Source organism: Chiloscyllium plagiosum, unplaced genomic scaffold (assembly GCF_037043375.1).
Source record: "Chiloscyllium plagiosum isolate Xiang-an unplaced genomic scaffold, Cpla_swu_hap1 HiC_scaffold_52, whole genome shotgun sequence".
Lineage (NCBI taxonomy): Eukaryota > Metazoa > Chordata > Chondrichthyes > Orectolobiformes > Hemiscylliidae > Chiloscyllium > Chiloscyllium plagiosum.
In genome coordinates, this window is record NW_028270190.1 from 30,011,368 (window position 1) to 30,037,047 (window position 25,680).

Here is a 25,680-nt window from a genome sequence, read left to right on the forward strand (position 1 = left end):
GTGACCTCTTTTTGTCATTGACGGTTCTCCACCAGTATTGCTTTGCCATACATAAAATACTCCGTTTACCAGTTTTTCTGTTCAGTGCCAATCAATAGATGAAATTACATTTCGCATTTGTCTGAACTGAATCTCATCGGGACACTCCCAGTCTACAGTCTGGCCAGCTTAACCTGTTTCCAGGAGGGTTTCTGCTTCGACACTGTTAAATTAAGCCATATTGTCCTCAACAACCCGATTGCATTTATTCAGTAACGGTGCTGGTGTCAAAAAACACAGACTCATCAAATATTCTGCGCATTTGTCTAATACGTGGTTTGACAATAGATTTCACAGCAGACAAGATAATTCATTCGGCACAAAGACAAATACGTTCCTTTGGAACAAACAAGCTCTGCAAATGATTGCTGGCAGCCTTTATTATATTGTTGGACATCAGCAGTACATGCCGATTATTGTCTTCTACAAGCTGGAGAATGTATTCATTCTGTCATTTACAGTGGCGATATGTATCAATCAGACAATGCCATTGGTTTTATATGAAGCGATAGAAATGTGTAAAAATCGGTATTATTTCACTTTTTAAATTTGCAGCAGACAATTAAAGCAATGTCCTTGAATGAGTCAGCATTAACAGAAATTCAGCTGGGATTGATGAAGCTCTGTCTTCTCAGTTGGCTCGTTACACGACAGGGTACCGCACAAAACTGGCAATTTCACAGTGATTCCCTCTATCCTTAGCAATTTTGATGTACCCGTCTTCACCCCAGTCTGTTCCCCAGCTGGAAAATAAGAAAATCGATTGGTGTTGGAATCAAAACGCTGACAAAAGAGACATGTTTGGAGAAGCATCTGTTTTAACTCTGGTATACAATTGGAATTATTTTAGGGACTGAATTCTGGAATTACTGAGCTAGATAATGAGTTGTAAAGAATAAGTTGCATCAGGCTGGAAAGAGTCAATTGTTTTCTTTTACATCAATTGCTGATCTGTACAGTCCGTATGGACTCACTACAACATTTAAAATGGCATGAGGTGAGATCATTATCAGGGATAGGTCTGCAGCTGGAGTAGATATGAAAGGGAAAGTGAATAGGGACGAGTGAGAGCTTTATAGATGGCCTCCTGGAGATTTCCTTCTTGCCGAATGGAGGAGGAGATTTTCTCAGAGTTTTTTTTTTTACCATCATCGTTCTGAGATTACCTACGACAGGATATAGTCTGTGCAGAGGATGAGATGATTTGGACACAGGTTACCCAGTGTCTCCTGAACTGCAACGATACCTCGGCCTTAAAATTTGTTCCATATCCAGTTACCCTGCCCAAGTCACATTTCCAGCTTTACCAAACTGTTCCAGCACCCATTACACTGTAATACGATCTACCTTATTAAACAACAATGTCTATGTTTTTATAAGCCACCCACATACTTTTTCCTCTGGGAAATCATGTAGAAATGTGTGTATGCGTCAGTGTGTGTGTGTCTGTGTCTCTGTGTGTGTGTCTCTGTGTGTGTATATTCACCCGAACCACAGGACTTATTTCATCAAACATTTTGTATCCAATCTCGCCCTGAAGATGTGACTGCTTCTTTCAAGCCTGACTGCCGTGATTGTAATAATGGCAGCCAGCGACGCCTCATGGAATAAATCGCTGAAAGGAGACAGACGGTGGTAGTTGATGGAAAATATTCATTCCCGAGTTCAGTTACTAATGAAGTACTACAAGGATCAGTTTTGGATCCAATTTTTTTAGTCGATTTTTATATAAATGAACTGAACGAGAGCACAGAAGGATGGTGGATTAATATGCGGATGACATTAAGTTCGTTCGAGTTACTAAGATTGTATGGATTGCGGAGATAGCGAGATAAGCTGAAGAGCTATGATGAAAGGTGGCGAATGCAGTTTAATGCGGAAAAGTGTGAGGTGATTCAGTTTGGAAGGAATCCAATGTAATGGGCGAAGAGTCAGATTCGTGCTTGTGTAGATGAGCACAGAGATCTCGGTGTCGAAGTACATCGATGTTTGAATGTTGCCTCCCAGGTTGATAGAGTTATTGAGATGGCATATGGTGTGTTAGCTTTGATTGTTAGGGGGGTTCAGTTTCGGAAATAGGAGATCATGCTTCAAGCCGGACTAAACTCTGTTGCAACCACATTCTGGGTATTGTGCACATTTCTGGTCACCATATTACAGGAAGAATGTGCATGCTTTGGAACGGATTCAGATGAGATTCACTGGGAAATCGCCAATTATGGAGGGAGATATTAAAAGGAAAAGCTGAGGGAGTTAAGGCAGTTTTCGTTAGGAAAAAGTTTGAGAGGTGAATTAATTGAGACACATAAGTTAATTAAAATATTTGATAGGTTGGATAGTGAGAGGCTTTTTTCCTTGAATGGCGATGGCTAGCAGGAGGGCTTTAAAATCAACACTGATAGATATTGGACAGATGTCAGTGGTAGCTTCTTTCCACAGATTGTTGTCAGGGCTTGGAACTCTGCCTGCAACAGTAGAGGTATTGCCATATTTCAGAGTATTTAAATGGTCATTGGTCAGGCATATTAGATTAGATTACTTACAGTGTGGAAACAGGCCCTTCGGCCCAACAAGTCCACACCGACCCGCCGAAGCGCAACCCACCCAGACCCATTCCCCTATATTTACCCCTGCACTGAACACTACGGGCAATTTAGCATGGCCAATTCACCTGACCTGCACATTTTTGGACAGTGGGAGGAAACCGGAACACCCGGAGGAAACCCACGCAGACACAGGGAGAATGTGCAAACTCCACACAGTCAGTCGCCCCAGACGGGAATTGAACCCTGGTCTCTGGCGCTGTGAAGCATTAGTGCTAACCACTGTGCCACCGTGCCGTGGACGAGAACGGAATAACGTTTGTTCCATGGGCTTCAAATTGGTTCCACAGGTCGGCGCAACATCGAGTGTTAAAAGGCATGTACTGGGCTGTAAAGTTCTATGTTCTATGTTCCAGAATTGGGGCTGTTAATCTGATCCCATCAGTGCTCTAGTGACAAGTGGTTCGAGCTTTGTCCTTGTTTCCCTGTGAACAGTTTGTAAAGTTGTGTTTGGGATCTGACTTTGCCGCCCATTTCACCAGTAACTTGTTTTTTTGTTGTGTATAGCTGTTAGTTTTAACCGTATGTTTGTAATTTGTACTGGTAAGTTTAAAAAATGGTTGTGATTCAGGGATAATGACACTCTGATTCCTGCCTCTGTATGAAGCAATCCTTCACACAAGAACTGTACACTTGGAAGTGCAGCGTTACTTTGTGATGGGATACCTGCCTCAGACTTTTTTTAGATATCATCTCAGACAGCACAACCATTAAGCATTCACTTCCAGATAAACACAGTGTTACGTGCTCGCTGAACAGATACACAGTTTGCAGCACAGAGACAGGAAGTTCATTCCATGTCACTGTCCCTTCTCCGTCTGTGATCAGGTGTTTGTTATTTCATAGAGTACGGACCTGTTTTTAACCAGCCAATAGTTCAATCCATCCTCAATTCCAAAACCAACCACCAGCACTTCATCGGTTACATATCCATTGCAATTTTCATCATAGTAAACTCCTGTAAGGAGACACATATTAAATGGTTTATCTGTGAAACATTCAATTCGTGTTAATTTAGCTTTGATTAATGAACACTGACATGTCTGTTTTTACTAACTGTCTTCAAATTGATCGTCCTCACTCTGCACCATTACATCTGTTGACTTTAATCAATGTTTCCCAATGACATCGCCTCTGCCATTCTCACTTCCTCTCGGCACATCCTTCAGAGTCATAGAGTTTTATAGCGTAAAAACGCTTCGATCCTTCGATCGAAATCGTCCATGCTGAGCACATAACCTCAACCAATCTAGTCCTATTTTCCAGCACTTGGCCAATATCCCTGTAAACCATTTCTGTTCATGTACCCATCCAGATGCCTTTTCTAATGTTGTATTTGTATCACTCTCCACCACTTCCTCTGGTATTCATTCCAGACACGTACCATGCTCTGTGTGAAAACATTGCTCCTCAGATAACTTTTAAATCGTTCCTTTCTCACCTTAAACGTATGGTCTCTAGTTTTGGACTCTCCTTCTCTTTATTCGTCCCATACCCATTATTGTTTATGAACCTCCACAAGCTCACCCTTCAGTCTCTGTCATACCAGCGAACAAGGCTGCAGCCTTTTCAGCCTCAGGCGAAAGTGAAGACTGCAGATGCTGGAGATCAGAGTCCAGATTAGACTTAATCTGGAAATGCACAGCAGGTCAGGCAGCATCTGAGGAACAGGAAAATCGACTTCATCAGGAAGGGCTTTTGCCCGAAACTCGATTTTCCTCTTAATCCAGATACAGTGAGTGTAGCGTCTTCAGTTTACAATTAGAAAACGTTGACATGTGCAGTCACTCAGCAGCACATCAGGACAGTTACAACTCACTATCAGTTCTCTTAGCTATAGCACAATGTTTTGAGCGATTTGCATCACTCTGAATGGGAGCAGGTCCATTTCTCATTACCACTCCTGAGCTCAGTTTGTAGCATGGTCTAACTTTAACTCGATGATATCTGACAGCACTGGACGGCATGTAACACGGGGGGAGTGTAGGCAGGAACAATGGTAAGGGTCATGGACCATGGTAAACATTGCAGTCATATTAATACCAAAATAGTGACAGTAAATGTGTCTGTAGATGTATGATTTCTAATGCATTTTCTTGAACAGTCGATAATCTGATTCAAAGACATCATCCAGTGCTTTGTGACTTACCTCCTTTATAATGTTGAAAGGATTTCAGACTTGCATTAATCACAACAGACATCGGTCCTATCTCTCTCACTGCTTGTTCCAATGCTGCCTCGCCTCCCCAAACCCATTTGTAGTCAGTGACTTTAGCGGCAATTTTATCTGGCTGAAATCTGCAGTAGTCTCTATCCTAAATTTTAAATAAAATGTTCAAAATAAATACTCATTAAGATCATAATAAAGCTATTTTTTTCTTTGCTTGACACTTTTCTGCATTCCGACTTTGGCAGCCAATTTATTTTCCCAAACCTGTGCGATATTTGTTCACTATTTGTTTAGAAAAAGGTATATTTTGCGTGACTTAGCACGAAAACAAACCGTTTGTTCCAACTCGTCCACACCAGTCACACATCCTGACGTATTGTAGTCCCACTTGCGACCACTTGGCCCTGAACACTTCCAATCCATATACCCATTTCCGTACCTTTTTAATTTTGTAATTGTACCAACCTCCGCCACTTCTTCAGGCCGGTCATTCCATACATACATGATCCTCGGCGCGAGACAGTTACAACTCAGATCATTTTTAGGGTTTTCCTGTGTCAAACTTAATATTTATTGCTCAATGTATTCGAAACATTCTTCACTTAGACCAAGCAATGGTATTACAAATGACTTGAAATGTGAGAAAATAAAAAAAACGTAATTTGCCTTGACAACTCAAAAACCCAATCAGGCTCACCATCTAGTTAGCTCATACCGAAACTACATTAGAACGAGTTGAGCTTCTTCACAGTTTTCGGCCGACTCATCTGAAACTTGTGATCATACATTAGTGAATTAAATTCTTCACATACAGATAACCGTTTCCCACACCGTCAATAATTACATCATTAGAGTCATTGGATTATAACTAATTAGTATTATTCTCAGTACCTATTCAACTATTTCCCCTTTCATCTTAAGGCACTTCTCTCTAGGTTTGGACTCCGATCCCATGGCTAAAACATTCTGCTCTTCATCCGATCCATATATTTGATTATTTCATAAACCTTGATCGTGTCACACCTCAGGCTGTATTCCTCCACTTGGAGAAAAGCCCCAGACTATTCAGTCTCTCCCGATAACTGAAACCCAATCCCAGCAACATCCTTGTCAATATTTTCTGCACCCTGTGAAAGTTAACAACATCCTCCCTTTAACAGAGCAACCAAACATGTGTACAGTTTTACAAAAGTGTCCTCGCCAATGTCCTGGACAGCTGCAATATGACGTCCCAATACCTGTATCAGTGTTTTGAACAATAAAGGTAACTGTGACAAATGCCTCCTTCACCATCCTATCTATCCTCGGCTTCACTTCCAAGGAATTATACACCTGCACCCCTCGGCCTTTCTGTAAATTCTTGCATGTTGGAAATGATGGAGTATATTGATTGTATAAAGTATGGCCTCGATACCCGTGTTTAAACGAAAATTGGAAAATTATAAATGTGGTGACTTTGCTACCCTCTGATGGAGTGAAGATTCTGGTCAATAATTTTCAATTACTTCTCTCCAAGGTTGCAGTTGCTTCAGTTTCAGGACACAGGGCAGAACATGATGCCAACTCTGGGGTGAGATTGATACTGGGAGTGATACTGAAATGGGTGGGTGTGTGTAGCAGGAGGAATTGCCACATACACCGAGACTTAATTCCAAAATGGATTAAAATGTATTTGTGGCATTCTGTGCCAGCGTTCATTCAAACTTGGCTTGGAGAAGGTGTGATGAGCTGCCTTCCAGAACATTTGCAGAATTTTTGATCGGGACTATTCTGTTAGAGAGGGAGTTCAAGGCTTTTGACCCAAAGTCGGTGGTGGAATGACAATAAATTTCTGAGCCAGGATGGTGAGTGATTTGAGGGGATGTTGCAGGGAGTGGTGTTAACTGTATCTACTACGGTCCTTGGCGGAAGTGGCCTTCGGTTTGGAAGGTTCTGTCTGCAGTCCATCGGTCAACTTCACAGCTGCAGCTCTTGGAATGTATATACTGCTATCACTTTGTGATGATGTTGGAGGGAATTAATATTTGTGGATTTGATGCCAGACAAATGGAGTGAATGTCCTGGATGGTGTCAAACCTACTCAGTGTCAAAACATAGAACACTGAACAGTGCAGCACAATGCAGGCCCTTCGGACCCCAATGTTGAGCCAAACATTTATCTTAATCTAAGATCAAACTAAATACAAACCTCTCAAATTGCTGCCGTGCATGTGCTTGACCAGCAGTCGCTTACATATTCTTAATGTCTCCAACTTTCCTATCAAAGCCAGCAGTGCAGTCCACGCATCAAAAACTGTTTGCGGAAATAACCTACCTCTGATATCTTCCCTTTTCTTCCTCCAATGACCATAAACGTATGACCTCTCCTGACAGCCTGTTTCTTGGGTAAACGTCTCTGGTTACCTTCCACTTCTTTATCCAAGCCAATTATAAAAAAACAACAATCCTTAATCAAAGATCTTTATCCAAGCAATCCAAATTCCTATATCTGCGAATATTTTTCAGTACCTTGCTGACCACAGACGTAAACCTAGACAATAATTTCCAGATATTATTCCCTATTTACTTCCCTGAAGAGAAGTACAATATATATCCCCCTCCAAACATGAAGAACTACTATGGAGAGGTTGGATTCAAAGATCATTGCCAGATGTGCAGCAATCTCAATCCTCACTTCTCGTAGGAAATGTGGATATATCTGATCCAGCCCTCGAGATTGAATCATACTCATGCTTTCCAGAATTTCCACCAAATCCACATTCTTAATATCAATCTGCTCAAGCCTATTAAGCTCTTCCCAGTATTCTCTCTAACATCAAGCTGCCTCTCTCTCATGAATACAATGGCAAAAAAAACACTAATTTTGCTCCTTCTCTATCTCGTCACGCTCAGTGCTTAAGTTCCCTCCACTGGCTTGGATCCAGCTTACGCTCACTCAGATCATTCTCTTATTCCTCATGTACGTGTGCAAAACATTTGGATTTTTCCACATCCTTCCCGCCAAGGCTTCTTCATGCCCCCAACCAGCTTTCCTCAGTCCATTTTTGAGTTCGTTTCTTCCGACCCTGTAATCTTCAAAATTTGCGCTAGATCCCGCTCTTCTGTTCTTGTCATCCTGAGCACCTTTCGTTTACAATTCCACACCGGTCTCATTGGGACAAAGTTATTCAACATAGCAAAAAGAAAATGCTCCACATTTCGGTTGTGCATTTCCGTAAAGCAATTATTCCTAATTTGCATTCCATAGGTCCTGTCTAAGAGCAGTAAATCATCCCGTCCCCAGATTAAATTCCCTCTCATACAGCCAGTTTCAATTCCTCCCCATGCCGACCGCAAATTTGAGGCATTTATGCTCTCTGTCACCAAAATGCTCAGCCATCGATATATCTGACACCTGGCCTGACGAATTGCCTCGCACCCAATCCAATATGGCCTCCCCCAGTCGGCATATCTAATTATTGCTTCAGGAATACTTCCTGTAAACACCTAACAAAATCATCTCCATCCAGATAATCTGCACCACATATATTCCAATTAATATTGGGGAATTTCAAATCACCCTTATCAGCAATTCTGTTATATATGCACGTTTCCAAGATCTACTGTCCAATCTGTCCAATGTCTATACCAGACAACCAATAAAATAACTGTTTCTTCCTTTGTTGTCGGAGATGCGGTCATCCAGGGAAGTGGAAGTATTCCACCATATCCTTGCCTTTTGTTTAGTTGATGGAAAGTCTTCAGAGATGTTGATATGTGCGATTCAGTAATGGTTAAATTCTCTCCCATGTTGGATTATGTCATTTTCTGGCACTTGTCTGGTGAGAATGTTATTTGTCATTTATCTTCGCAAGTGGAGATATTGTCCACACCTTGCCGCATTGGACACAGATTTCTTCAAAATGTGATAAATTCAAATTGTGCTGACAATCGTGTAGATATTCCCCCTGCGTACCTTTTGGATAGAAGGCCAGTGACGAAGCAGCTGAAGATGGCTGTACCAAGAAGGCTACACTGAGGAACTCCGATCAACATGTCCTGAACAGAAAGACATCAAATAACTGAAAACACCTTCCAGTTTTTTCGATGTAATTACAACTAAAGGAACGTTTTCTTCCAATTCCCATTCACTCCAGATTTTCTTGGGCTCCTTGATGTCACGTCATGCCTTGATGGAAAGGGGTGTCAATCTCACTTTAACTCTTGAGATCATGTCGTTTCCTCAACTGTGGAGTGTAAATTAGGAACTAAAGGTGTAATGAATCACAAGCCGAGTATTCGTGCTGGACTCCAAACTGAGGCTGCCAAATTGGCAATTTATAATACTGAGCAGTTCTGATCCCAATGCCAATATAATTCATTCAGGGGTGAGTGAGGTGCTCAACATGAGAGGACAACGACATGCAAATGTGTTCAGCATTGCTTGTAGATTTAGGGGTCGGGAAAATATCAAGTACCAGTTGAGGAAGGGTACACCTGCTGATATGTGACCTTACTGCACCACACCCCACCCCAGCCAAACACACCCCTACACAAACCTGTGTTGTGATCGTCACCTCCCCTCCTCTCACTCAATCACTTACTGTTGGTGTGTTACCCAAGATCAATACCAGCCCTCAGGCTGTTGTTGTACTGAATGTTACTGCCTTCCTGTTGAGCAGGGCCACTGGCCTCTGGCTGGTAATGACCACTCATTGGCGCTGTCATTTGTGCAAAGCCCTTCTCTTGTGCAGCTCAGTGCCCGAGTGACAATACGTACACTGGGGCTTCATGAAAAGAGGAGACTCTGTTAATGTTGACTCGCCAGCCAGTGAGTGAGAGGCCATCAGCTCCATAAAACATAGCCAGAGAAAAGGTTGAGTTTAGAGTGATGCCCAGTCACCAGATCATGTACGCCTGTCATATGAAGAGAGTGTTTCTTTCATTCAGTTGTTTATTTGGCCAATTAAACGCTGCATTTTGGAGAGCAGCGTGGATGGACTTACAATGAACTTAATGTCTGCGTGGCCTCAGATTACCACAGGAACAATTATTCAGTGTTGACCCAAACCCAAAACAAAAGCAACAGCTGTCCTGGATGATAACGCACAAGTCATCTACAAAAAGATCAGGCATGAGAGTGTGGAAGAGCTGGGTAAGGACTTGAAGAATGAACTGAAGAACAAGGTGAGACTGTGTGGCACTGAGACAAAGAGCTGGGATTTGCACGCAAGAGGCTGATCCCAATCAAATCCAATACTCGGGGCAATTGTGACGTGTAGAAAGACAACAACGGCTTCTGGAGGAACTGCATCAACCATAAAGCAACTTCCGCAAAAAGTCTCCTGAGTATAGATTCAAGCCAAGTTTCTTAATTACACCACAATATGCCAAATATCTACCCAGCCAGTTGTACAGTAAATGGCATTCCTAAAGAGTAAACACCTCTGTTAACAAAGGACCATATTTACACACAGACCTACCAACGACATGAGCACATAATTCGAAGATTTATCATCAAACGTTTATAACTTCTCATAGCTCATACTCCAAACGTAAGTTGTTCCTTTTCATGTAAAATTGCAGCTTACATTAGAGTGACTGACCAGCCCGATGTGGCATATGGGAGAAGCACACAGATTAAAATAGTTACCTTTATTCCTGACTCTTCAGATCTGTCCTTCGCTGTGTTAGTATGTTAACTGTTATAGTGGATGGTGCACGTCCCAGTCTGAAGGTCAGAACATGCTGAATGTTCCGTTGATTCAGCTGAACGTCATATCCACATGCTAACTCACAGTATCATAGATTCCCCAGAGTGTTGAAAGTGCCCACTCGGCCCTAACTTATCCCTGTAACCCTGCGTCTCCCATGGCTTACACACCTAACCTATAATTCCGGCCGCACTATGGTTAGCTTAACATAGACAATCCCCCTAACCTCCACATCTTTGAACTGTGGGAATGGTGAGCATTAATTCACAGAAATGGAAGTACTCTTAACTTCTCAGACACATTGCCTGAGGGTACGAGGTGTTGTGTCAAGATGTAGAGAGCATTCCAAGATAAGGTTGAGATGACTGGTAGTGCTGAAAGATTAAATTCTCTCAGCCTCCTTAACTCTGCTTGTACAGTGACACTTTCAGAAACCTGAGAGCAGACGCTCAGGGAAGGATTGACACAGATCCAGCATGGCAGCTCCCATTTGAAAAGCGTTGCGTTCCAAAGTCTAACGCCATGGATGTTGGAAAAAGTCCGTGCTTCTGAAAAGCACCGAAGGATTTTCATTTGAGTTATTTACTGTAACGTGCATATTCTTTGTATATACAGTGAAATGTGTTGTCTCGTGTTGCCACGCTGCAGCACCATCTCAAAACACATTTAATATCACAACATGCAATATAAAGGAGGAAGAAATGGAGAAATAAAGAAAACGTCCAACTTCATAGTCCTTGCTAAGTACTCCATCATGGACATGCTGGTCAGGCATATGTCCCCTTCTCTATCACCGTCAGAAGGAAAGTCGCCCAATCTTTGGCAGCATCTTGACTCAGCTGATGCCTTGGTCAAAAGGAGTCCTTGATGGACCTCAGCAACGTAGCTGGCACTGATGTTGCTCGGCATGAAATTGGTCCAAACACGATTCTGTTGTTACCACGAGCTGCTTTCGACATCGCTTACTAATGCAGTCACTGCAGTTGCTGCCGGATCTTGTACTGGGCCTAAGCTCCATTGCTGCCTCCATGAATCTGTGATGGAGACCTGCACTGACAGGTACCCAAACTCACCTTCTCCCCATCTCCATGAATCTGTGCTTGATACAGATCATGACAGGACCCCGAAAACACCTTTCCCCTCTCTCCATGAATCTTCGCTGGATAGCGACACTGACAGAACCCAAAGTAATCTTCAGTCTGCCTCAATTAATCTATGATGGATGCAGTAATGACAAGAAACCAAATTCACCTTTTCTGCCTCCATGAATCTGAGCTGGATACATATACTGATAGGAAACAAAACTCACCTCCGCTCTGCCTCCAAGAACCTCTGCTGGATACAGACACTGACAGAAAACTAACCCACTTGTATCCTACCTCCATGAATCTGTGCTGGATGCAGATGCTGCCAAAATCCCAGACTCACCTGCACAGGTAATTTTGAGAAACTATGATAGATACAGACATTGCCATGAACAAAACAGAGCTCATCTGTTGCCTGCACAAAACTGTACTGGATCTGGACACTGCCAGGGACCTAGACTCATCACCGCCTGAGCAGCCATGAATTGGCGTCAGGACAGGAGCCATCAGTAACCCAAACTCTCTCCGCTCTCTCAGTTGTGAGTCCATGCTGCTCGACACACTCACAGATTTCGTTGCTCTTCACCAAGAGGTAATTTAAATAGACTCCAAGAAAACTTACAAGTCAATGTAGACAGGACCGAAGAAATAAAATAAAACGAAATGAGAATGAACCCCGACTCCACCACAATCTTACGAGACGTTTTGGGGATTTACCTTTCCTGTGTAAGGGTAAGTTTCAGCAGAGTTGATGCCTTGAAGTTCAATCACTTCATCAAAGCCATCCGATGCGGATCCACTATAGCATCCAGAACCCCAATCGTAACAATCAATCAGATTCTGTTCACTGAGAGAAACCAGGTTTCCATGCTTTTTTGCCCACTGTCCTTCTATGCCACCAGTTGCACTGAAAGCCCAGGAAGACTGACATTGACCCTAGTGTTGACAGAAATATAACCACATTAAATCATATTGATCTAAAACCGATAGCCAGTTTGCATCTACATTCATTTGGAACACAGTCTCACACTAATGCTCTTAGTCTAAATGTTTGTTCCGGTTTCTCAGAATTACACAAATCTGTGAATTTCGCTGTGCCTGGGTTCAGATTTGATTTGATTTATGTATTGTCGCGTGTCGCGAACAACAATGAAAAGTTTTATTTAGGAGCAATAGAGGCACATGATAGTATGCGAGGATGAAGAGATCAAAAAAGACTTGGACAAATGGTACATTGCAGAGAGTGGGCACAAGGCAAATTCAAAGTCAGCAAGATCAGTATGATTTGAGCAAGGCAGTCTCATAACCGTCTAATAACAGCTGGGGAAAAGTTGTTCCTGCACCTGCTGGTGGATGTGTTCAAGCTTCAGTATCTTCTACCTGACGGAATGCATGTAAGGAGTACATTACCGGGGTGAAGTAGGTCCTTGATGAGGTTGCCTGCCGTTTCGTTGCAGCGAGATGTGTAAGTGGAGGTCATAGATCGAGTATTCGATTCCATAATGGTCTGGGCTACGCACACAACCTTCAGTAGTTTGCTATGATCCTGAGCTTTGCAGTTGTCATACCTGGCCTTCCGGACCCAGGCAGTATGCGCGCAAAGGTGCAACTGTCGAAGTTAGTAAGGGTCCTTGTGCACATGCCAAAATTCCTGAACTCTCTGAGGGAGAAGAGGCTTTGTTGTATATTTTGGAACGGCACAAACACATGGTATTTCACGGAAAGTTTGTCCATTATGGGCAGTCTAGGAAATATGACATTTCCCATTCTCTCAACCTCATTCCCATTGATGTAGATGGAAGCGTGTCGTTCTACTTTCCATCTGAAGTCAATTATGTGTTCTTTAATTTTACCGAAATTGAGAGAGAGTGAGAGAAGCTATTGCCATTGCACCACGTCAATGATCCCTTTATCTCCCTTCTGTCTTCTCATTCATCGTTGTCAAATTTCCTTTATTTTACAGTGCTGTCGTCAATGAATGTATAGATGATCTCCCTTCGGAATTCGTGGGTGTAAATGGAGTACAGTAAATGGTTGAGCACTGATTATTGTGGGACGCAAGTGGTGAAGGTTATACGGGAGAAGGTGCAGTTGCCTATCTTCAATAATTGGTATCTGTGGGTCAGACAGCTGCGGATCCAGTTGCAGAGGATAGAATCATGACCAATGTCACAGGGTTTTGAGTTCAATGTGGAGAGGACAAGAGTGTTGAAGGCAGAGGGGTAGTCAATGAGCAGGAGTCTGACAAAAGTGTACTTGTCCAGATGTTCAAAGGGTGCAGGGCGAGAGGCTTTTCACTCACTGTGGACCTGTTACTTTAATAAGCAAATTTTAAATGGCCGAGGCAGGCTGGGAGAATGGAGTTGATGTGGACCCTCACCAGCCTCCCGAAGCACTTCATGATTATTGTGCTCAGGCCACTGGTCGGTAGTTATTAAGGAACAATGCATGAGTTTTGTTTCCTCACTTACGAAGATGATGGTGGTCTTCTTGAAGCAGGTTGGGACTTCAGCTTGTAGAAGGGAGAGTTTGAAGATGTCGGAGAATTTTCCGCTCGCTGGTCCACACTGGAGCTGAGTGCCTGGCGGGGACAGTGTTGGGCCAAGCAGTGTCCTTAGGGTTATTCCCAGGAAGACTGATGTAATTTCTACAGCAGTAACCAACAACGTGAAGCATTGACAAGTAAGAGGATTATTTGATTATGAAAAGTCTTCTTAATAGCAAAACTTGTCTCATTATTCAATTTCCTCTTTTGACAAGTTTACAAAATGCATTGGCTATCGAGGGAACATGGCATGGCTCTCAGAGAGGGACAGGATGAACGTTGTTTCCGATTTGCTACAAACGACCGTGGTGTTCGATCAGACCAAATAGCATCTCAGGACAAATTGCACAGGCTCCAGTTGTATGGGCCTTGTCCATGGACTTTGGCATCTGGCATTTGCTTGTCACAAATAACCATAGCTCACTTACTGTGAGGTATGCCAGTACAATACCGAATTGAAGGGCACACCAGCAACTGGCATTGGAAGGTTGTTGCAGGTAAAGCTGTCCAGCTGACAGATTGGATCCAAAGTGCATTCAGGGAAAATCAAGGGCAGATTCAGATCCCAGTCCGGGGATCGACCATAGTCTGGTGCGGGGGGGGGAGGGGGGAGTTGTCCTTGCATCTGCAATCCAGAGACTTGGTTTCAACAGTCCTTTGGCTTCAAAGTGACCAGTTCGGGGATTGGGAACTGTTGTCAGAGGAAGAGGATTTTGCAATTCTTCACTTCTGAGGGCTGTGCGTTGAGAGTTCTGGGAGATTGCAGTTGTGAGCGAGGATGGGTGATAACACGATATGCAATGGTGAATAAAATAAATCTTGGATGGGAAGGGATTCCATAAAGTTGTTGGATGAGGTGTGACGGTATGAGCAGCACGCCGTACCTCTGCAAACCTTCTTCCTCTTCCTTCCACATGCGACACCAGGCTCTCCGTAAACACATTGATTCTATGTGACCATGACGTCAGGCATCATGGTGATGCAGGTATATTAAGGCTTCTCTCCATCGAGGCAGGAACAGCCAAGTGGAAGGTCAAGCTGTTACCACTTATGGAAAAGGATCAAATAATCTACGAGGTTTTTCATGCTTGCCACTAAACCTCTCTTTACTTCATTGTCTCAGATTTAATGAATACCGGTTACTAGGTTGGGCAGGAAGGATCGGACTCATTCTTGCTGCCTGTTAGCCCTGCAGTGGTTTGTTCAGTCAGCCTCGCAGCATTTCTGTCTGGCGGGGGTGAGGGAGCTCTGACAATGCTGAGCAGAATTGGGCAGCAGTTTGGAGGTGGAGGCTCAGCCACTTCTATGATATCTTGAGTCTGGGTCTTCGGAGTGACCTGTGTGTGCTTCCTCCTCCAGCAAGGCACTGTCCATATTACTTATGATTACAAAGTGGCACCTCGACTACAGGCCCGTGGAGCAGTGGTCGATGGGTTACAGCTTTGTTCTCATGGTCAGCAGACGCTGAGGTTGCTGGGCCTGCTTCTCCATGGCCACTGCGAAACTGTCGTTGGAGGTTAGATGATTCATTGATTGGGATATCTGGGTCCACATAGTGTATCTGCATCCCTGTCGTCTTTCAAGTGTACATCCCTGTCTGCTGCATCTGCTGCTCCCTGGTACATGTAGATATTTGCCGACACTACAGGGTCTCTTCTGCCCGTCCCGGGTGTCTGGCAGCCCTCTGGGTTCTGTGACAAATGACACAGTGAGGTGCTTACCAGACTGTGCTCCCACACCCTCAATAGCTCACATTCCCAGGAAGCTGGTCGTTTGTGCTGGACGCAGCCTTACTGATATTTCCTCTGAGGCCGCAATACTTTCATGCTCAGAGAACGCGGAGGTGTCTTCTTACCCTGCGGAGCTAGAGTAGTTGCTGACAGAACCGACAGAACAGACAGAACACGAGAGACAGAAGTTTCTGGGACCAATGCAAAGATACACTGAATTAATGAGACTGACAGAGTGCTAACAAAGGAGTGAAGAATGGTATTTTCTCTCTTAGTGGAATGTGGGTGTATCATGTTTTCTTGTGAGAAACAGGAATTACTCCTCACAGGTTGAGGAATCTGGTGTCAGACCAAGAGGTTTCTGTCCTCCAGTGTTCTCCCTTCTACGGGAATGACAGAAAGGGAAGGATTGAGTGAGAGATTTAAGTTTTGCATGGTTCTTGGTGTTGGTGGTGGAGGTATTCCAAGGTAGTGAAGTGGAAATGCCGATGCAATGTTGGTTTGGAAGATGAGGAAGACGTCAGTGACAGCATGAATCTGGGTAGGAGGGGGTTCTGGGGCTGGGATAGAGTGAGTCGAAGGGGGAAGGTGGGTGGTCACAGAGATTCTGACACATAGCATTCTTATGGCACTGTTGGTTGTTTTTCTGTACCATTCTCTGGCATGTTCGAAAGCATTCCTATCTGAGCAGTGCAAGTTTGCCATGCTAGTGTTCATGTGGGTGCACAGCAGCTTCCTTGTGATGGCTCAGCTCCCAGGATATCGGGCACTAAGCAGGAATCTATTGAATTGTTCCGCGAATAATGTGTGGGAAGATTAGGCTCGAATCGGATATGTGGGATGTTATAGCTGCATTGACGCAGCTAACGAGATGGTTTTGACAACGATAGTGAGAAATCTCACTGAGCCTCATGGTGGTATCCCTCTCAAACATACAACGCAACTGACACTTAGAGAATTACAGTATAATCCGATGTTTTACAACTCCCATTTGTACACAATACTTCATATACTTACCAGCAGGGTCTGCCTTCCTGTCGATCAGGCTTGTCCAGTTGGAGAGAATGATTGAGAGTGGTACATGGCCCAACAGATGTGAACTGTGAATGTGGTTTTAAAAGTTGCGGTGTCGAACATATGATCGAATATTCTTTGAATAAGACTGGACATGGTATTACAAGGAAGCTTGGCACTGCAGTTTGCAACATTACCATTGTTGAGTTGTGCCAATTTACATCTGAACTTATATATATTACATCGGAATTGTACTGGTAGACTTCAATTTTACACTTTAATCTAACCATTGAATTTGTTTTTGAAGTGAAATTTCTATAGATATTATGAGTAAAAGCACGAACATTACCATCGATACATATACCATACTCCCTTGCCTGACCATAACCAATACCAGGAAACAAATGCAACAAGAAAGCAGGAGAAGCAATTTAGGTTAAAAATGATCTACTGAAATGGAGCCTTTCCTAACAATGTCCAATCCTATTGAGAAATTAATGTCTGCACTTAATAATCTTGAGAGCTTTTTCTGATTTTTACCTGGTTTTTCACTGGAGTAACTACACCTTCTCTCCGCCAGTCAACAGTTGCAGTTCTCAATTGAATGTGACTTTCTTCAGATTCACGACTTTCATCTCTTTCATCAGTTTCAATTTCAGTCATGTTGACAGCTTCGATTCGGAGAAGTCCATTCATGAGCTTATTGAACTCTTCATTGGTCTGAAAATTCAAACACATTGGTGAAATGATTGACTTTTAGTGGTGATTATGTCAATAACGTAAGAGAGCTACATTCTACATATTCGCTGACTTTCGCACGAAGTGCGGGGAAAGCAATGAGGGCACTCGCTCCTCGTGTTTAATCTTTGACTGAATAAATGAGCAGCAGGCAAATAAGTGGCCATCCATTTCGCCCCAATCCAATATAAAGCTGTGTGAGAAACCTCCAGCAGCTCAAATATCTCTGCTCGATTGATCAATTACCAAAATGGCAGGAGCTTTATACATGTGTTTCATTTTGCAAGAATCAATTCGATTGTCGTCTCTGATTATTAAAACCTGACAGGTCAATTTCATCATGGAAGGATAGGTTACGTCACCTCAGATCGGTGGGGTTTATTGGTGTTTGAGATGAACCTTCCCAATCAGGAGAATTACAAATTCCATCACCGGCCTGACCTGATTTCCGGATAACACGTTGGTCTTGAGTTGGCCTCATGGCCCTTGGACCATTAGATTTAATGCGAAACTCAGATTGTTCATTTTCATGAAGATACTGGATTGGAATTGTTAGAAAAGGACCAGATTTGATGCTATCCATCATCACATAACTTATCATCCGGAACTGTGGATGTCTGCAAATCAAACTGAGATTGCAGACTGGTATTGAATCATCTGATCTCTCTTTTTGATGAGTAGGGAGGGGTACATGTCGGTTTGAAAGGGGATTGAATGCGTCCCATCGACTGAGTAATAACCTGGGCCCTAGGTACATGCAAAAGTCCGAGTTGCGTCTGCCTTTTTGCAGGCTATATGGAGCACGCCTTGTTCCAGTCCAACTCTGACACCTGTCAAAGTTCTGTCTCTGATCCATTGATTGCTGCTTCCTACTCTCACCCAGAATTAGAAATAGTCATCAATTTTACCTCGAATTTCCACCCTTGTCCCAACTTCACCTGGAATCTCTGAAAATCTTCCTTTCCTTTCTTGATTTTAATGTTTCCATTTAAGGGTTAGACCATCTACTTTCTCCCACAGTTACGTTGAACTACGTCTCCTCACACCCTGCTATCTGCAAAGATTCCATTCCATTTTCCAGGCTTTCCACCTGTACTGCATGTACATTGGTGTCACCACCCACTGGGGTGTTTATCCTTACCGAAGGACTCCTCTCAATGCCGTTGACAGGCATTTTAGCTGTCTTACACAGTTTGTGCCATTGTTTCCTCACCCATAAGAACATAGGAAATAGCATCATGAGTAGACTAGTGGCCCCTCCAACTTGCTCCATCATTCCATTAGGATTGACCCAAAAATGCCCATGTTCCCATTCCTTCATTTTCATTGTAACCCTTGATTCCCCTACCGCTTAAGAACCTCTCTCAGATTAGGCATACAGAAAGGCGTAGTGTCATAGAGATGTACAGTATGGAAACAGACCCTTCGGTACAACGTGTCCGTGCTGACCAGATATCCCACCCAATCTAGTCACACCTGCCAGCACCCAACACGTAACACTCCAAACCCTTCCTATTCATATACCCATTGCAAATGCCCTTCAAATGTTGCAATTGTGCCAGCCTCCACCACATGGTCTGGAAGCTTGATCCATCCACGTACCACCCACTGTGTGAAAAAGTTGCCCCTTAGGTCTCCTTTCCCTATTACCCTCAACCTATGTCCTGTAGTTCTGGATTCCCGATCCCTGGGAAAAAGAAATACTTTGTTTAATTATCCTATGCATGCACCTCATAATTTTGTAAACCTGCATAAGGTCACTCCTTATCCTCTTACGCTGCAGAGAACACAACCTCAACTTGTTCAGCCTCTCCCTATCGCTCAAATCCTCAGTTTTGCAAAAATACTTATGAATCTTTTCTGAACCCTTTCAAGTTTCACATCTTTCTGAGTGGATTGAGACCAGACTTGCATGCAATATACCAACAGTGGCCTAACCAATGTCCTCTACAACAGCAACATGACATCCCAACACCTGTATTCAATAACATGACAAATATAGGGGAGCATAACAAACGCTTTCTTCACTATCCTATCTTCCTGCAAAGACATTCAGGCCTCAGAGAGAAGGAATTCATCCTCATCTCAAAACGCTGTTATTGTGATTCGATGATGTCAATTCCGAGCCTCTCTCATTCGCGTCAACATCGTCTGTGCACTCACCCTGTCAAACCCAGAAAGAACATATAAATTTCAAAGGGATCACCTGTCACTCTTATAAATCCCATTCAGTAAAGTCCCAACCTGATTAGTCTTTACTCACTAGACAATCTTTGGTGCAGTTGTTCCCCTCCATTCCAGAAGAAAAATAGGATTATTTCAGTCTTCACTTTCCACCATCCCATTCTCTGTTTTTTTTTAGCGAACAAATCCTCTACCAATGCCAATATGTTACGCACTAAACCATAAGCTGTTATTTTATTTAGCAACAGCTGCTGTGGCACTGCATGACATGTCTTTTAAAATTGCAATTGCACACAATATATCGGCTTTCCTGTGGTAAAAAAAAATGTCTTTGTTCACTTATTATCATTTGTGTGCACACAGGTCCAGCAAGTTATTAAAGAGGCAAAAGAAATATTTGTCTTTAATGCAGAGCAAAGACTGTGTCAAAGTGGGCAGGTCTTGTTGCCATTGGACAAACATAGACGGCACTGTGATGAGCATTGATTTCACTCGTAACGGAGGAATATTTGGAAGGAAATTTGAAGCAGGTTAATCAAAACTATTCCTACGAAGAAGAGGGTTATCACAAGAGAAACATTTTTTCAGACTGGGCCCACTCCACAATAAAGTTGAGGAGAATGAGTGCTGATCATACTGAAACAAATAAGATTCGAGGGACATTGACAGGGCTAATGGTGAGAGGATGATTTTCTTGATGGGAAAGGTGAGTACAGAACTGAGGCCTGGCGTAGACATTGTAGCTATTATTTACTAATCTATGCGACTTAACTCTGTGATCTGCCTGTATTGTTTGCAAGACAAAGCTTTTCACTGTGCCTCAGTACACGTCACATTAATTTCAATTCGATTCAATTCAATTCAGTTCAGTTCAGTACAGTTCAGTTCAGTTCATTTCAGCCCAGTCCAATTTAATCTAATTAATTTATTTTCTATTCATGGAATGCTGGTGTAATGCTGATGTCATTAGTCACATTTTTTTTAGATGACAAGAATAGGGGAAATGACCAACTGTCCTGAGGAGCAATAATACAGAGAGCAGGATCATGTACTTCAATTTGTTTGGAATGCAGGTTACTTTAACTGCTGTGTGATAAAGTTTAGTCAGCAACAGGTAGGGCGGAGCCAGAGATCCAGCAGACTCAAGAAGAATATTGTTGCCGAAGGGAGCAGCTTCCACAGTACAGAATGCAACTCCGGCTTCCAGACGTCATAATGGACAGCATCTGTGAAGACTCAACAACATGGAGGTGTATCCATAGTGTGACTGCCGTCCATAGAGGGAGCTCAAGCCAGCCAGTGTTGTTTAATGCAATTTAGTTGTACAGTTTCTGATCGTGCAAGTGAGCAGAAATTATCGAATCAGGGGATTGTTAGTCATTAGAGTTCTTTTCCGCAGAGAGAAATGGAGATTTGAGTCATTGAATATATACAAATTTGAGAGAGATGTTTTTGATTTCCAGAGGAGTTACGGGTTATGGAAATCTGGAATGAGAAGGAAGGAATCAATAATTTGGAGTAAAGTGAGATCGGTCATTGAGTGCACTGAATGAGTGAGTCAGCTTGGAGGACCAAATGTCCAAGTGCTGCTCCTGTAGCTGAATATAACTTCACAATTATATAGCTTCACAATTTCACAATGACCAGCATCAAATAGATCCCAGACGATACATCCTGTACACACCAGAGCTCCAAATTTGTTCATTCCCACTTTAGATGTGCGTTTTCCCAATGAGTATTCGATGTTTTGTTGTTCGATGTATCTCATATTGTCCTCCCATATCATTCTCCTGGAACTCTCCTCATCCTGAATAAAGAGATGAATATAATCAGGCTGCAGCATCTTTCATTTATAAAATTATACAGAAGCATTAAAATCCGCTTGTGAAATCTGAAAGAACATTTTGCTCTCAGGGTCCACCCTCCCACCCAGATCTGAAAATTATTAATCAGGTTCTCCTCACCCCACTCAAAATAACGCACTCATAGCAAAACCTGTCGAGCTGCCAGTCTGAGAGATTCATGCTGAAAGTGAATTAAGAATAAAATAGCTGAACAAGCGGATGGTTTAATCGACCGTCATGAATGACGTTGACAATGGATATGTTCTCTCTACTACCACCTGTCCCTGTCTGAAGTAAGGTTAAACCAGTGGCAGGCGGGGAATTCAATAAGCCACGTCCTTGCGAAATAAACCGAGGCCAATACATGGCCAATTACTGTGCATGTATATACCTTCTTAACCTGTTGTGTGAGAGACCTGCCTAAAGCTGCCAGCATAGTAAAGTCGGTGTCGGCAAAGAGACGCTTCGTTGAATGGTGCCGCTTGGGATGATCAGACGGCTTCCCCATTCCTCTGCCTCCAAGTTACCCACTTACAATTGCCTCTTCAACACCAAGAATGGATCTTAATCTTCTAGAGGCAGGTTTGTGGTCTTTGTAGTAAATCCAACAGGACTGCAGCGGGATCCTAGTAAATTAAGATGCACCAAGGCGCTACTGATTCACTTTGTGTTTGGTCAGTTCTCAAATGAAGTTCGAAACTTGGAGAAGACCCATTGAATTTCAAGATCAATATTTTCTCAATGTCACTTCACTCAACAGATACCTCTCATTTACTGTAGCTACATATTCTCAATCTCTGCCAGTTGTGCGCAGACCATTCCTATTCTGAGTGAGCTTAACATTACAGACTCTCCTTTTACCTTGGTGTACTGGTTCCCATGTTGTGATTTCCAAATTTTCCAGTCTTCATCCAATTTCGAATCAAATGTGCCTGTTGAGGCTGCAGCCAGAATAGATACCGCCACACTGCCCAGAAAGAGCCAGAAGTTCATGATGGACAACCTTGTAGGCAAAACCAGCTTTAGACAGGGAGTGGGTAATTTTCAAGGTAGCTGTTTCCTTATTCTGAGAAGGAACAATATAAATTGTACAAGTAATACAAACAATAAAATTCCAACAATTCATCCAATGCTGAAAGTTTAATGTAATTTACCTTCATGAGGCATCGTCAGTGGATTGGAATCTTCCAGCACTAGATTGATCAACTTAATGACGTTTCAAATTTAAAACCAATTATTGGAAAGAACACGGTAAAATGAAATCATACTTTTCCATAAATTGCCTTCTTGTGATGAAAGTGATTTGACTCACGGTCCACAGGTTGAATCAGTCAACAGCTCATGTCGTAATGATTACATTGCATTCAACCTTACATTGAGCAATGAATCCTCAGAAGGTATGACTGTAGGATTAGCAACAGGAAATAAAGAACAGCTGGACATATTATATTGTTATCTTCTGTCACTTTAGAGAATGCCAAAAAAAGTCTGAAGACGACATGTAAATCGCGAGTTGAAAGGGAAGAAAGAAATTACCCAATGCAATCAAAATGGAAAGATACAGGGAAAAAAAATCAAACTGAAAAAACTCGTATGTCCTCAGTTAAAAGATAGAATTAATGATAGAATTCCGAAATTGAATGTGTGCAGCATTTTTAAAATGTTGATGTAAAAAGTCACAGAACAATGGGTATGACATGAAAGTTGTTTCAGAGGAGTGGTTCCAAAATGGTCACGGAAGGGACCAAACAACCAACTGATTATTCAAGAATCCTTCATGTTTAAGAAGTAAACGAACAAGGCGGAGGGAATTTGGCCAGCTCGTTTGATAAGCTTCAATGTGAAAAGGGAAAGTTGAAACGAGAGGCAAGCATATGTGTTTTTCTTTACACAGAGGCTGAGACATGCCTGGAAAATGCTGCCAGTTGAGGTACTCGAAGTAGATGCAATGTCGAAGTTAAGAGAAATTTAGACAGACACATGTACAGGCAGGATATGGAGGGTCACAGAACATTTGAAATCAGATGAGATTAAATTAGAAAAGCATCATGGTAGGCGCAACCATGGTGGTCTGAAGGGCTAGTTTATTTGCTGCATTGTTTCATGTTTAAAACCATCGGATATCAGTGAAATAGTTAGAAATGGTTTTCTGGATGACTATGTGTGGTGATGAGAATGGAAAATAAGTCTCTGTTGGGTCTTATTCCTGCGTTTCGTAAGAGCGTGGATGGAGAGCACAAACCAAGGAATAGTGGGATTTTGTAAGAAAGGTATCGAATAAGTCACTACAGTTTTAAATTTTACTTTGATTCGATGAATCAAATTGACACATACAACCTTGTGGTTGAATTCATGGGGTGTAATTATAAGCGTTTTTCGAAGAATACGTTATAGGATCAACTGGAGAACAAGCTATTTTCGTCCTGGTATGTATGAAACGAGAGAGGATCATCAATAATAATCCAGTAAATGATTCGTTCAACAAATCTGGTCACAGCTTTCCGGAATTTCATATGCAATGTAAAATAGAAAATCTTGGATATCAAGCTAGTGCCTGAAACTGAAAGAAGATCAAGCACAAGAAGATGATGACAGCGTTTACCGCAGTGGGAGATGGAAAGAAAGGTGAGGTAAGAGATTGGATAAACAGTGGGATACAGTTAAGGTAATATTTAGGCATTCCTATCAAGGAACTATTCAATGGTGTAGATTGTAAGAGAAGAATGTACCATTTATGGCTAAATATCAAATTCACGTCTAGTCTAAAGAAATTGATCATCATTTGTGCAAACATCGATTAGGAGATTAAAAAAATAGGAACTGACAAATGACAAATATTGATGAAGAGAACAAGAATATGAATGTTAATGAAAATTAAAAAAGAAAGTGAAAGCAAGGACTTTAATACTTATTTAAAGGAAGAAGCTAGCTGAAATATTGATAATTTCGATGGTGAGATTTGCCCATGAATAATGGAAAAGACGAAAGTAGCAGGGAGTTTGAACCAATATCTAGTTTCGTGTTAAAAACAACAAAACAAAAAGATTCAGAATCAAGAAGTAAAGGGAGGGAATTACCTTGATCACTGAAGGAACAATTACTCAGAAAGCAAATGAGATTAAAGTCTGACATTCACTTGGATCTGACTGATTAGATCTGAACGTTTTAAATATAGTTACTGCAGTGATAATGGGTACAATAGTGGCAATATCATTGCGGTTCAGGAATTGTTTTCGCTGATGGAAACCTGCAAATAGGGCAATTCACAAAAAGGAGAAGAATAGAAAATTGGAAGATTTATTTAAGTTAGGAAATACGATGTCATTGCCTAAAATACAACAACTGTTCCGACTGTTATCGCACAACAACAGGCCTATCGGCCCTACAAGCCTGTGTTGACACATATTGCCCGTCACCAATGAATTGTCTTCACTTAGAGGAACCATGACCCTCAACCTCCGATCCTATTCTTGTTTTCGATCAGGTACGTCTTGAAAACTGCCATTGTGTCTGCTTCCACCAACTCTTTCAGAGAGCGCTCTCTGCACTCATCACTTTGTGTGAAATGCTTGCCTCTTTTAAAATGCACGCCCGCTACGCATGTTTCCCAAAGTAACTGACTCCTCCACCCTGGGAAAAAGGTCTCCTACTCACTATTCGATCCATGCCATTCATGTCCTATTATCTGACAGGTCACCCCAAAAAGCAAACCCAGTCTCCGTGATAATGAACATAACACATTGAAAATTACAGCACAGCACGGACCCTTCGGCCCTCGTTGCACCGACCTCTGGAACAAAAGTAAAGCACATCTCCATTACACAATAACAAATTCATCCGTACGTTTCCCAAATGACCATTTCAATGCCGTTAACCCCGGCGTGTCAGCTGCTGTTGCAATTAGTGCGTTCCACAGCGTTTCTACTCTCTCAGGAAAATAACTACCTCCATCATTCGTCCTATATCTACAGCCCCACAATTTAAAGATGTCCCGTCGTGCTAGCCATTTGAGGAATAAAGGCTGTCAGTCTCCAC

The 25,680-nt window shown here is 42.4% G+C and overlaps 1 protein-coding gene across 1 annotated transcript; it reads right to left on the reverse strand.

Moving 5' to 3' along the window:
* Positions 1 to 401: 401 nt before the first annotated feature.
* LOC148134905 (procathepsin L-like) lies at positions 402 to 22,951 on the reverse strand. The gene is made up of 8 exons (XM_087985303.1): positions 22,800 to 22,951; positions 22,507 to 22,711; positions 21,486 to 21,608; positions 17,420 to 17,599; positions 12,308 to 12,526; positions 4,792 to 4,957; positions 3,498 to 3,600; positions 402 to 782 (listed from the first exon to the last, which is right to left on the reverse strand). Exons 2-8 carry the CDS (start codon positions 22,636 to 22,638, stop codon positions 683 to 685), a joined length of 1,023 nt encoding a protein of 340 aa, XP_087841429.1. The 5' UTR covers positions 22,639 to 22,711; positions 22,800 to 22,951; the 3' UTR covers positions 402 to 682.
* Between the last annotated feature and the right edge of the window lie 2,729 nt (positions 22,952 to 25,680).